Genomic DNA, 13087 nt, shown 5'->3' with positions numbered 1-13087 from the left:
TTTTATGTCTCACTCAGCACATCTCTGACGTTCTCCTTCTATGTTTGATCTGAAACAACAAAACACTGGGATCACACACATGCACGAGTTTACACACGCTTCACATCTGTCCTCCTCCTGTGTTTGTGACGGAAACTAAACGCTGAAGTGTGAATTGCAGAAGAAATATGTTTAACCTGGTTCAATCACACAGAAGAAACTACAGCCAAGACTATATTTAGACAACAGTTTCTGATAATCGAGCAGTGATAGCAGGGGACATTCCCCTAACAGTGACAATGTTAAATGTTTATTTTCCAGCAGTTTGATAACATGTGTTATACTGTAGCAGTGTGTCTGATTTTGAAGTTCAAGGTTAAATGTGCTTCGAAGATCATAAATAAAGTAAAAATGAGGTATGTGTTCATTTATTATTCTACTTCTCCACTGGCAACATGTAAAAGATGAGGACATACAGTATAAATAGTTTTCTATTTCAAGCGTGTTTTTTTGTTACATGTTTACAAGTAATAGTGCTGATTGATTCATATACATTTTTGTTTTGCTCTTCCTCTTTATGTGCACATTTTTTACAGGCTCAAAAATAGGTTTAGTTATATACATCAAGCACCTTGGTGAAATAGCTCCGGCAGCTATATTTGATCATTCTGTTTTTAGTGATATCCTGTTCATTCGAAGACTTGACTGTGTTTGTTCTATTTTGGCACTCAATGGCTAACTTACATTATTTTATGACTATGTTTTTGTTCTCTCACCATCACAGTAATTTACAGCGATCCTGCTGAACCATGCAGCTCTGCTCAAACAGCACAGCAGCTGTCATCTAAGCATCGCTGCTGAAAATAAAACAAATTATTTACAGCTCCTGCATGACACTTGGGTGTCAGTGCATTTCATCATACAGCACCTTTCCCTGCCGGAGTGTCAGGGACACAGAGAGCAGAGCGAAGCCCCAATGCTGATCCCAGATCAGCTTCAGAAGGGTACAGACAGTATTTACACTGCATACGTCTGTATTCAAAAATGAAAAACATGCTTCCTTCTGACCCTTGATAGCTTCCTCGCTGCTGTCACCTGGTACTTTGGGTTTCTCAGGAAGCACCATTAAAGAAGAAATACAAACCTCAAACAGTCTTATCTGCGATGTTTGATGCATTTCAGGTGTTTTATTTTTGTTTTTTGTTTTTTGTTAAGTATTGTAAACTACCTTTTTGACAGTCTCATTTTCCTTAAAATGCTGTTGTTGCTTCTGCTAAGTTATTTAGTTAGTTCTTTTTTGAACAATTCCCACTGAGAAATTGGTGTGTTTGCCTTTTTTAAGGATGGATTTCTCTCTGTTTTAGGGTTGTAACATTGGTGTGGTTTACTCTTTCTAAGTCTGACACCAAAATGATGCTGAAGCTAATGCCAATGCTGTAGGTATGGTTATTTCAACTGCACTGGAAATATATATTTTGGCCATTTATCCATAAATCTAATAGAAATGTGCCTCTAGGTAAGCCAGGAAATGCAAGAAACATGAACAATAGGGATGTTTTTCCCATAAACCCCTGTTTTGATCTGGGTAATTCACAGTCAATAAATAACTGTCATTACAACAGGCTAATTAGACCAAAACTTTCTTCTCAGTGTCACACCTAACGATGCTTACAATAGCAAGAAGGAGGCCTGTTGGTATTTACAATTACAGTACAACTTGGTAACTTATAACAGAGATACAACTCTGCAGCTCCAGTTTACACACAGCTAGTATTTTGGTTATTTATAAAGTGATGTTTTATATTTTATGTTTTGATAGATAAAGCAGAGATGTTGTGATTTATTCATGACTTTAGCTTCACTTTGCCAGTCGTTTCATCTGTTAATATTCAGATACAAAGCAAGCTCTGGATCTACAGCTGTAAGGCAGTAAAATGCTGAATCATGACATCTTATTAGGCTCAAATGCGCCCGTAAAGATTAGCTCATCATTATCAATACCAAGTTCAACGGTCTAACTCATCAATATAGGACGAAGTACCACTACAGCTCTGTTAGACTGAAATGATCCTGCTTCCTTTTTTTGTCAGTTTGTTGATATGATGTAAATTATGGGAGTGTATATTTTGTGGAGTAGATTCTGGAGGTGTCAGAGATATAACAGCTACTATATGAAGAAGCCAAAGCCAAGTGTCTGTTAGTGTGTGTTCAGTGAATAAGTTATGCTTCCCTATAACCTACACTACCTAAACGCATCTCAAAGACGTCACATTGTACACTTACAATCACCTCAGGATTATCAACCTCCTTAAAGATTACTTATTATAAGATTCACTTCATAAACTACTGCTTTCCAACACAAGGTCCAACTAGAAGCCCTCTTCCCCCACTCAGGCAGTGACATCTGCGTGAAATAGCAATGACAACAATGCAGCCTCGCTACACAATCTCAGTTTCAGTGCTCAGCCCCGAGCTGATTTGCGTGGACAGCACAAGAATAAACAGTATGACTCAGTAAATGAAAATGCTCATATGTAAACACGGTGTTGCCAGAGTTATAGGTGGATATTGCGTTGGTGTGGTACTGTAGTTGGATGCAGTGGAGCCTCTCTCCCAGCCAGAGTGAGGAGGTGTCAAGATCTCCCAGCACTCGAGGAGGAAGGTGGAGACGCTGAACTCTTGTCACACTCTCTCTGGTCACTGTCCTCGGAGGCTGAAGGTGCCGCAGGGTTACTGCAAGAGCCAGGAAAAAAGAAAAACATGAAGCAAGACTGTAGAATTTAATTTATTACTCTTTTTATGTGGTTCTGGAAAAAGGGGGGAAAAATAGTGTGAACCTGTCTCCACTCTGTGTGATGAGTCTCCTGCAGGTCTCCATCTGAACGTCCAGGCCTCTCTTCATGGAGCACATCTCCATGTACTCATGCAGGTGTCGGTTCATGTCGCTCTTTGCTGTAGCTAGTTCTAGCTGGAGACAGAAAATAATCATATTTCAAATATTCAATCACAAACATGTGCTACAGCTTTTAGTCTGTTCACCATAAATAAAGTTATTCCTGAACGACTATATGAAGTGCTGGCAAATGCAGGCTAAGAGAAGGAAACCTACAATGAATTTGAACAAATCTGAGAGGTGTTCAAAAAAAGCAACATGACGCATGATTAAAAAATTAACCAAAAACAGGAAAGAGAAAAACTGATTCACTTTGTACTGAGTCACCACATCATGAAAATAATATTTTAGTTCCACATAGGAAAAACTGTCATATAAGCATCTGAAAGCATCATACCGAAAATGAGAATGAAATACCACAGAAAATATAATAGACAAATAATGAAAATGTAAGGTAAGTGTCTCACCTCAATTTGGTCAATTGTCTCTTGATATTCCTTCTCTCGGGATTTGAAAAGACACTCTGTGTCGTTAATCACTTTTTCCAGACAGTCCTCCTGCTGGTGAGAGACAACCACAGAGAGGTTTTTGTGATTTGTGGTCAGATTAAGTGTAAAACATCATTACCATGTGATGTGATATAATGTAGGAACATTTAACACAGTAAACAGAATGTGTTTGTGTGCTAATCCTCACACAATGAGACACATACTAAGTTGGTACACCACTGTTAAAACACAGCTTGCTTCATGCTCCCATCAGCTCATATTTCACTGACCGAAGCAGCTCCTTCTTTAGAGGGAAAGCAGACTGTTCAAATACCACACCGTTGGTGAATGAAAACAAATACCAACATCAATTTCTTGGAAGCAAACCCACAGTACACCAATACAGGCCAGACACTGGCCTCTCCGACTCTGTGTGTGTGTGTGTGTGTGTGTGTGTGTGTGTGTGTGTGTGTGTGTGTGTGTGTGTGTGTGTGTGTGTGTGTGTGTGTGTGTGTGTGTGTGTGCGTGCGTGCGTGCGTGGGTGCGTGGGTGGGTACATGTGTGTGTGTGTGCAGTGATTTGTCCTGAAACGTCCCTGCTACAGTAGAGCACAAACTCTCAGTGATAAATGTATCGGAAACATAGACTCATCGCCTGAGATGAAACTATCGACCAATATATCAAGCTGCAGATCTGCACATCAACTCCTCTCATGTCGTCACAACTTTAAAAGCTTCGCCTGAAATCTGAACTAATAATATCAACACACATGCAGCTGTCTAAAGGATGACAAGAGGAACAAATGTTGCTGAGGCTAGCCAGCCACTGTATAAACACATTATAATATATATATAATATATCTCCTTCATCCAGTGAATCTGTGAAAACAGAAATGACTAAATAATACATTCAGTATATCTAAGGCAGGTTTTTGATTGGTTTCAATGAGCAATAGAAAATATTAGATGGATAGACAAAATACACATTCCAACCCAGATTTGAAAGTCATTCTGTCAAACAACAGTGACTGAAATGATGCAGAGTCTGGATGCAATCCAAACACAAATAGCTGATCAATGATATAAGTACACATTAGACTCCATACAGGTTTAGAAGATATTTTCAGACTCAGGTACGTGGGTGCACAATGATCCACAATCAAGTGTTGCAACTCTGCGGGGCTACCTGTGTTAGGTATGTCTACCTAGCAAGCAGGGAGTATTGCTTCTTTTGGCTTGGCGTATTAGTACTTTAGCTGCTAGCTGGACGTAGACAACTACAATTGCTTCTCGTTGGTTGCTGTGCTTGAACTGTTGCTTGGTCACAACGAAGCTGGAGCTGTGATGTCACAGATTTTTAAATCACCTTTTTGGTTAAAAAATTCACAATAGTAAGAGTCGTAACTGACCTTGTTTGCAGTTCGAGTTGTCCTATCAACAGTTTTACAGATGTCTGCACAGTGGAAATCTATAGTGGAAAAATGCTTTTTGGGCCACAGGGGGATTTTTCATTGCAGTGCCACGATTGGCCACTGGGAAAAACTGGCTGCAAGGCTGAATGCAATAAAAGGCTTCTGTTCAGAGCATGCAACGGGTGTTACCCCTTATTCCTCAAAATGAATGCTATGAGAGAGAATTGCTTATAGAGATGAATCAGCACCTCTTTGACAAAGTTTAAATAGAAGTGAAAACTGGAAGCTTCAGAAAGTTAAAATATGTGAAATTAGATTACATTATGTTGCTTAGGTGTTGCTTCTATTCCCCTTTCCATCCCCTGTATGTCCACATAATGTGCATCTACTTATTAAGACCTGATCCCAGAAAGCTCATTGTGTGTTTGTGTGTGCTCTGTTGCATATGCTTTAAAATTGCCCTGCTGGAGATACATCAAATCCTTTGAATCCCACTGAAATTTCACAAAAATTATATTTACAGCCTACCTCTCCTGGTGGATGTGTGGGGTCAGGAGGCAGAGTGCATCCTGGGAAGTCCTCCCAAAGAAGCAGCGTCTCTTCGGTCTCCTCCCAGGCCAGACTGTCACAATCATCCTCAAACTCACATTCTCTCCTAAAATGAACATACACAGACACACACATGCAAATAAGAATTGGAAGTGCATAGAGAATACCTCAATCACACTGATTACATTTCAAAGTTAGACCACTCACAGTTGGTTCAGCATCCTCTGCATCTCCTCATTTATCTGATTGGCTGACGAGCCACAGTGCTCCTCGTCTTTGATTATGCCTCCGTCACTTTCTGAGGTGCTGACAGGTTCGTCACCCTCGTTCCCATTAAAAGACAGTGGAGTTTGTTTGCGGCGAAAGTTTAAGGATGATTGGTTGTTAGGAACCTGCAGGGATATATTCAAGATTCAGCTTAAGAGATCAGAGTATTACTATTAACGCAAAGAAAGACTTAGTAGTAGAGTAGAAGAGTAGAGTAGTAGACTGATCGGTTTTAGTCGCAGTACCTGGTACATCTGGATCACATCTTCACAGTTCCTCTGCTGGGCAACGTCACAGAGGCGAGCAGTGATATCGATCCTGCGGCAGATGTCCATGTCCACTTTCATGGCTTTCTCCTGGATCTTACTGTCCAGCTCTGACAAGTTCTACTCGCACAATGGAGAGTGACAAGCAGAAAAAATCATAAAATGATTCTGACTACTGTTAGGATACCCCTTTATGACATATTTATGAAGGGTTTACAAGTTGCAATTAGTAGCTTTGTTAAAGATTAAAAATAACTTTCTAATGCTTTATATATGATTATTAAGTGCAGGCTTTCAGTTGGCAGATTTTAAAACTTCTGTCTTACTGGTTTATATGTTCCTCCAGTATGGATGTATGTTTCTAGCCCATAAATGCGGGCTTCTACTTGATAAGGATGCAGTTATAAATGTTGGTAATCCATGAATAAATACACAAGTCTGCAGTTACAAATATTATTTAATACAAAGGACCAAATGTTTCTAAAAGGCCATTAGTTAAAACTTGTAACCAGTTATGAAGCGTTCCTTATCAAAAAGTGAATAATAAATAATTTGTTTAAGGAGTTGAATGTCACAGTCCATCCAGTTTTCTGCTAACAGTTATGAGTGTTTGTGACTTCAGTAAATGACTGTATGGACTTTACTGTGCTCACATTGCTCATGAGGCCTTTGAAGAGAACCAGTTCTGCCTTCAGCTGCTGAACTCTGATAGCCAGCTCGTCCTGACAGCCTTCACTCTCCTGCAGGTCCTACACACACACACACACACACACACATGCACAATGGAAGCCATAAAGAACACACACATGCACATGTAAGCAGCAAGTGCAAACATGCACCCACCCACAGAGATGTCCTGTCTTACATCTGTCTTTACTGGAAATTACAGGTTACATAATCCAAGCGCAGCTCATCAACAAAGCAAAAGCCTTTATCAGCAAAGCACACTAAAACATTGCAAATCCTAAATGCCTTATCTACTCAGAGGAGCTCTAGTTTTGCCTGATGCTAATTGTCTCTCTCCTGTTGACTTATTCATATGTGCTGTAACACTGGTCTGGCTCCTTTAAGGGTTAGGTGGTGTTTTGCTGTATGTGGTCTACTGTTGCTGAATGTCAGCTGCAGTTTCCTGGCAGTGGTTCACGTGCAATCAAACACACAAGTATGTGTGCACACGTGCACACACACTCAACCACATACACACACACAGACAGGAAATCAACAAACCTCTGGGTGTATATGTGCAGGAAACACATATATGGCAACAAAATTGCTGGCAGGTCACAGATAAAAAATAAAGCTCTCTTTTATTCAAAATGGATTTCTATATTTTCTAAATGAGAATGGGCCATAAGCTTTAATCAATGAGTGGTCACTGATCGAAGGAAAAAGAACATCAATTACATAGATCGCAACAGCCTCATTTGAGTCAAGACTCAAACCAATGTGGCAGTGACACATGCTGAACAGAGGTGTGTGAGAAGTGTGAGAACTGTTCATCGATATTTTTCTAACAGCAGCGTTCTACTCTTCAAACATATCTCTTATCTGTTTATGACTTTCATGATCATCTAAACTGTTTAACCACTAACACTGATTATTGAACACGTTATGTTCATGCTGTTTTATGATTAGCTAGATCTTAACTTATCACACCAACCAATTGAGTTTGGTTGTTTTAATGACTCAGGCTGATGATGTGAAGTCAAGACTCCTTCAGACATACTGCCATGTCTGCCAACAGTACACACACGCACGCACACACACACGCACACACACAGATTCATACAACAGGACTGCATAATGTTACCTCTTGTAAGTCACCAATCTTCTGTTGCAGATCCATCCTCATTGTGTATTCCTCTTCCCATCTAAGAGAAACACAGATGTGAGAAGTAAACCTTGGGTGCCTTAATATAGACAAAACAAATAAAGTTATTATTAACTTATAGAACAGAAGTTTGTCTCATTGCTAGCTAGATGAGTATGTGGTATGGTATGTGATTATTTGGCCTCATGTACACCTGGTGAAATATGATGCATTGTTTGGACCTGCTTAGGAAAGGCAGATGTAAATGGATTTAAGACACAGTGAGAACAAACATAGACTTTGACTAAATCTAAGGGGGTCAGAAGTGTCCAACAGAATATCAGTGCAGGAGAGGCCCACCTGTTTCCTTTTATGAACCCATCAGGAGGCGTATAAGAAGCATTCTGGCCAGACATTAACCAACAGTGAGTACCTCTGTCCCAACCAAACTCTTACCGGCATCTAACATCAAGCAAAACTGAGTCAACCATTCACTAAAAAGCAGATTTAGAGTTTGACTGGATGGCAGCAGCATTTGCAAAAGCTTCAACCAGAGCAGCTGCATCAGTGTATATTACATTGACAATGACTTCTTCCCTTAAGTTAAGGAAATATAAACATGTAATTTTGAACTCTGCCACCATTAAAGAAGAGCAGGGGTTGGCAGTTCAATCCCTTGATCCGCGTGCATATAAAAGGGTGAGCGAGAGCCTTTTATTGGGGGGGTAACAGTGCTTTATAAATAGACGCAGTCCAAAAGCACAGGAGGTCGGTCATCAGGTACTGGATGGGTATTTTACATGCACGGAATAGTAAATATGATTTCAATCTGGCTGAGTGGATCAGATGATAAAAATGTGAATGCAGTAAAGTTAAATCATATCAGTAAACAATCTGGTTAGAAGTGGCATGAAACAGTCAGGTGTAAAAGAGTGATTTGCTGATTCACTGACCGATGAATCGGTTGTTTGATGAACGGTGTACTACTATAATGCACTTCAGATGATTGGTCCATGAATCTGAACACTAATACGTTTAAAAGCCTGAGCTCCCAGCCTGTATGTGATCTCGGATTCTGTGACTTCACACGAAACACGTGCCCAGGGGAAATCCACTCACTGCAGAGACTCTATCCTCTTATACAAATGCTGCTTTAAATGCAGAATGCTGCAGCAACACCATGACTATTCGGGAATGCTAAATCTGAAAGAAACTGAGTCATGAAACAGGAGTTGTTGTTGTTGTAGAGGATGGTTGTTTGATCAGTAAGGTGAGAGCCTGCAGAAAGCAGAGAAGTGCTTCTTTTTGCAAGCCAAGCCCCCATCCAGCAGTGACAGCTTGCAGTGCATGCTGCATTGCAGATACAGTGTGGAGTGTGGGGGGATGGGGTGAAGGTGTGGGGGAGGGTGAGGGTGGGGAAGGGTGGGGGTGTGAATCGTTGAATCTGAAGGCTTGAATTTCTTTTGAGGTAAACTGATCCCTTACTGTCTAACAGAGAGGCAGTTGAGGAATATAGAAATATATAAGACGCCCTAGTGAAGGCTAAGCAGAAACTGACGTAGACGTAACACACCTGAGTGTTCAGGTAGTGAAGCTTTCTCAACTTTCTGAGCGAGAGGTTAGTAAATCATTTACTCTCATGTTTCTACATGAACAATGAAAGCATGTGTCTGATGTCACACACTTTTGGCCTGTTAGGTTCATCCCTCTCCCTTCTTCACAAAGAGCCCACTATACTGTGGTCAGAATCTGCTCCATGAGCAACGCATGGCTGCTCATTTGGACATAATATGAGGCTATTCAGTGATGAATGTGCAAAAAGAATGGGCCAACTGCAGTTCACCATCAGGACAGAAAATACATAATTCCCAGCTACCATATTTGCAGGTGAATTTGTGAGATTTATGATGCATTCTCCGATCATTTAGAGGGAATATCCACCTTACAGCAGAGTTCACACTGAGCCATTCCAGTGAGATGCAACAATTAGTCGATTAAACAATCAACAGAAAATTAACCGTCAATCATTTTGATAATTAATTAACTGTTTTGAGTCATTCTTGAAGAAAAAATACCCAAATTCCCAAAAGTCCAACTTTTTAAATGTGAATATTTTCTGGCTTCTCTGTTAACATCTTCGCGTTATAGAGTGTTGGTCGACATTTGAGGTTGTTAAGCTCGCGCTTTGGGAAACAGTGATGATCGATTCATCATTTTCTGACAGTTTAAAGAACAAAAGACTCATTTATTAATCAAGAAGATACTCAAAAGGTTAAATGATAATGAAAGTAATAATGAGCTGTAGCCCTAATTTGATGATGTCATCAGCAGACATGTGGGTGTATACTGACAGTAAATAAGTGATTGTGGGTTCAGAGAAGTTTTGTTTGAATTATTACTTGAGTGTAGGGCTGCAACAGATTATTTACATTTTTCATTCATCTTCAGATTCTTTTCTTGATTAGATGATTTGTTCATTTCTGAAATTTTGTGTCAGAACATTGCTTGCTTTATATGAAAACTCCAAAATATTCAGTAAAGTATCATATGTCAAAGAACATCAGCAAATCCACACATTAAGAAGCTGTAACCAGTGAACATTTGGCAGTTTTGCTTTTTAAAAAAATGATCTATTATAAAAGTTTGCAGGTTAAGTTTCCACAAACTGATTAATCCACAAATTGTTTCAAACTAGTTTATTTAAATGTTAAACTTACAGCTGTGAATCACAGATAAAATCACTATGCTTGCTGCTATAGCGTGTTAAGTTTTGCTCCATTATTCATACTGGCCTAGCCAGCTGAACTACAGGATTTGGCTCTAGAAGACATCATGTTTACTGTATTTCATCTTGAGAGACTTACTCACAGTTAACAATCAGCTTTACATTCTTCTCTCTTATTTTAGGGTGGATTCCCCCCCCCCTCTTAATATTCCAGTAAACTAAGACACCCACCAGTGAGTCAGCCTACAGTTAGACTCGTGAACATTTGTGCCACAGACTAATCTGTTCAACTTTGACCTTCATTCTTTTTTTATATTTAGCACCTGGTGTGTTCATTTTTGGGGGGGTTATTTCTAGCAGCAGCACCTGCCTGTGTGGTCAGACATAAAGTGGATGCAGGGTCAGGCTGGAGGTGATGGATAGAGAGGATTAGTGCTGACTCTGCTTGCGTTGGAGACAGCTGGTCTGCAGCTGCTTTACAGCTCTGCTCAAAGTGGAGCATTAAGAAAATCACTTCATGCTCTGTAGAAATGCCCCCTAGACCTGGCATAAGTGTTATAAAAAGGTTTCACTCCATTTACCTGCGTTTATACTCGTCTCTCTCTCTCTTGACTTTAGCCAGGACATTATACAGGGCTCGGATCTCAGGGGTGATGGTGTCAATCTGAACCCCAACTCCGTCCGGGTGCACCCAGGACACCCCAGGGCTAGTCAGACGCTCCGAACCGGGGCCGAACTTGCGGGTGTGGTTGTATGACCAGATGGTACCCGGGAGGAACCGAGGAGGAGGGTTGGTGGAGCTCCCTGGGCCAGCACTGCTGTTTGTGAAAGTTTTAGTGCCGGAGACTGGGGAGTCCACACAGGGGGAGCACTGGCTGATGGTGATGGATGGGTTGCCAGGGGCGTTTGTTTGGGTTGAGCTGGAGTTTTCAGCGCCTGCAGGTGGGAGGGTTGACGTGAGTGGCGGTGGTGGGAATAGTGTTGTAGGCCTCCTGGCTGAGTTGTTGGTGTTGTGGAAGGGGAGGGATCCGGGCCTGAGCGGTATCGTCCCGACAAATCCGGTCTGCACACTCGCCTCCTGGGTATGCGCCCTGCTCTCACAGCATCCACCCTGGCAGCCTTTGTTGGCATCCAGCGCCTGTTGCAGTTGCTTCTCCAAAATCTTATTTCTGCGCTCTAATTCGTGCACTTTAGCCAGGAAGCATCTGAATCTCAGATTGAGGGTTTTGAGGACGCTGATGTTGGATCCCAGGTCGTTTCTGAGAGCCATGGCTGCGGGAGGATGCTGCGCAGCGCGGTGCTGATAGTGGCTGCTGGGGTTGTGGTGGATGTAATGAGAGGTCTGTGAGGGTGCGGTGATGAAGTCAGGCCCAGGCTGCTGATCAGGCCCTGCGACGGAGAGATCACCCAGTAGAAGTGATGCCGCGTCCGATCCACCGAAAACGGCGTCGGGCAGGAGGCCTGAGGGAGAGTCTGGGTGTCCGGGCGCTTGGCTTTGCTGTGGGTGCTGTTGGAGATGCGTGTTGGCCCCCAACAAAGGATTCATGCTATGGTATGGAAAACTAAAGCGCTGCAGATCTGGCATGAACACGGACGCGAAATGTCTTTCTACAACAGAATATATGATTGAATAAATAATATGTAGCTGAACGTACCTGAAAGACGCAAAACGCCAGTGTTTACCTGATTATATAACCGTGTCTAATTTAGAGTCTTATCCTTAAAGCTGAAAGGTCTTAACGTCGGCTGATGGATCAAGGCTCTGATCCGCAACAAAACATCAAAAGCGACTCCAGATGGATTGCGAGGAAGGAAACAACACTGGATCTGCGTCTGAGCGAGGTGTTTCGCAAAGTAAACGTGATTAAATGAGGAAAAAGACGCAGAGCTTGAATGAATAACAAAGAAATCCAGTGTCACCGCGTCACTGAAGTTCTGGCAACAAGATGCGACCGCAGGCAGGAGAGAGAGAGAGCTGCGGGACTGAGGAGCTGCTACCGTAAAGACGCGACTACAGGAGCGCTGATCCATTAACTGTTTGCTTTCTGTGGAAGAAAACAACACAAGAAGGCTTCAGTGTTAACTTGGTCATGTTTTGTTTGGAGCAGGCAGAATCTATGTTTGGATAAACTGACTGAACAAAATGAACATTACAAATCTCAAATAAAATAATGTTTTCAAATGTGCCAAGATGCTTTTATAACCAGGACAAGGAAATTAGAGTTATATAAATAATAAGAAATGAATGTTCATTTGTTAGATTAGAAGTAATAAATACACATTGTTTTATTGTTTGTTTGTTTTATAGAAGAAATGACACTTTAGACTCAAATGAGCATGCTTGTTTGTGTTCAGGTTTTACCTAAAATGTACAACTCACATTTACATTCTTTCTGACATTTTTTTGTGGTCTGAAAACCCACAAGTTTAATTTATGTACAGAATAAAAATCCTTTCTAATCTTTTATATCATATAAATGGTTTAATAATAGTTAATACTTTGTTTAATGATGCTTCATCGATCAGTTATAAGCTATTATTGATAGATGGTGAAAATATCTCAGCTCAGGATATTTGCTTTTTGCTATTGTAGCTATAGGACTTCAGGTCCATAATAAGTTTAATAACTTGTAAAACTGCAGAAGTGGTGCACTTAATAGCTTTTGTTGGTGGCTCATTAGAAAGCAAGAACTCTTTAA

The 13087-nt window shown here is 41.0% G+C and overlaps 1 protein-coding gene across 1 annotated transcript; it reads right to left on the bottom strand.

The window, feature by feature from the left end:
• Positions 1-2584: 2584 nt before the first annotated feature.
• Positions 2585-12068, bottom strand: iffo1b (intermediate filament family orphan 1b). The gene is made up of 10 exons (XM_062421792.1): positions 11286-12068; positions 10970-11192; positions 7664-7724; positions 6507-6602; positions 5805-5973; positions 5528-5696; positions 5300-5426; positions 3340-3429; positions 2817-2947; positions 2585-2712 (listed from the first exon to the last, which is right to left on the bottom strand). Exons 1-10 carry the CDS (start codon positions 11971-11973, stop codon positions 2613-2615), a joined length of 1854 nt encoding a protein of 617 aa, XP_062277776.1. The 5' UTR covers positions 11974-12068; the 3' UTR covers positions 2585-2612.
• Positions 12069-13087: the final 1019 nt, after the last annotated feature.

Source organism: Scomber scombrus, chromosome 7 (assembly GCF_963691925.1).
Source record: "Scomber scombrus chromosome 7, fScoSco1.1, whole genome shotgun sequence".
NCBI lineage: Eukaryota > Metazoa > Chordata > Actinopteri > Scombriformes > Scombridae > Scomber > Scomber scombrus.
Note: the sequence above shows the minus strand (reverse complement) of the source record. Positions and strands in the feature narration are given on the sequence as shown.

Coding starts and splice junctions, on each gene's coding strand:
- iffo1b (XM_062421792.1), bottom strand. CDS start 11,973: ATGCCAGATCTGCAGCGCTTTAGTTTTCCATACCATAGCATGAATCCT. Junction 5,427..5,527: donor CAGAGGATGCTGAACCAACT/GTGAGTGGTCTA, acceptor TGTTCATTTTAG/GAGAGAATGTGAGTTTGAGG. Junction 2,948..3,339: donor AGACAATTGACCAAATTGAG/GTGAGACACTTA, acceptor TTCTGTCTCCAG/CTAGAACTAGCTACAGCAAA.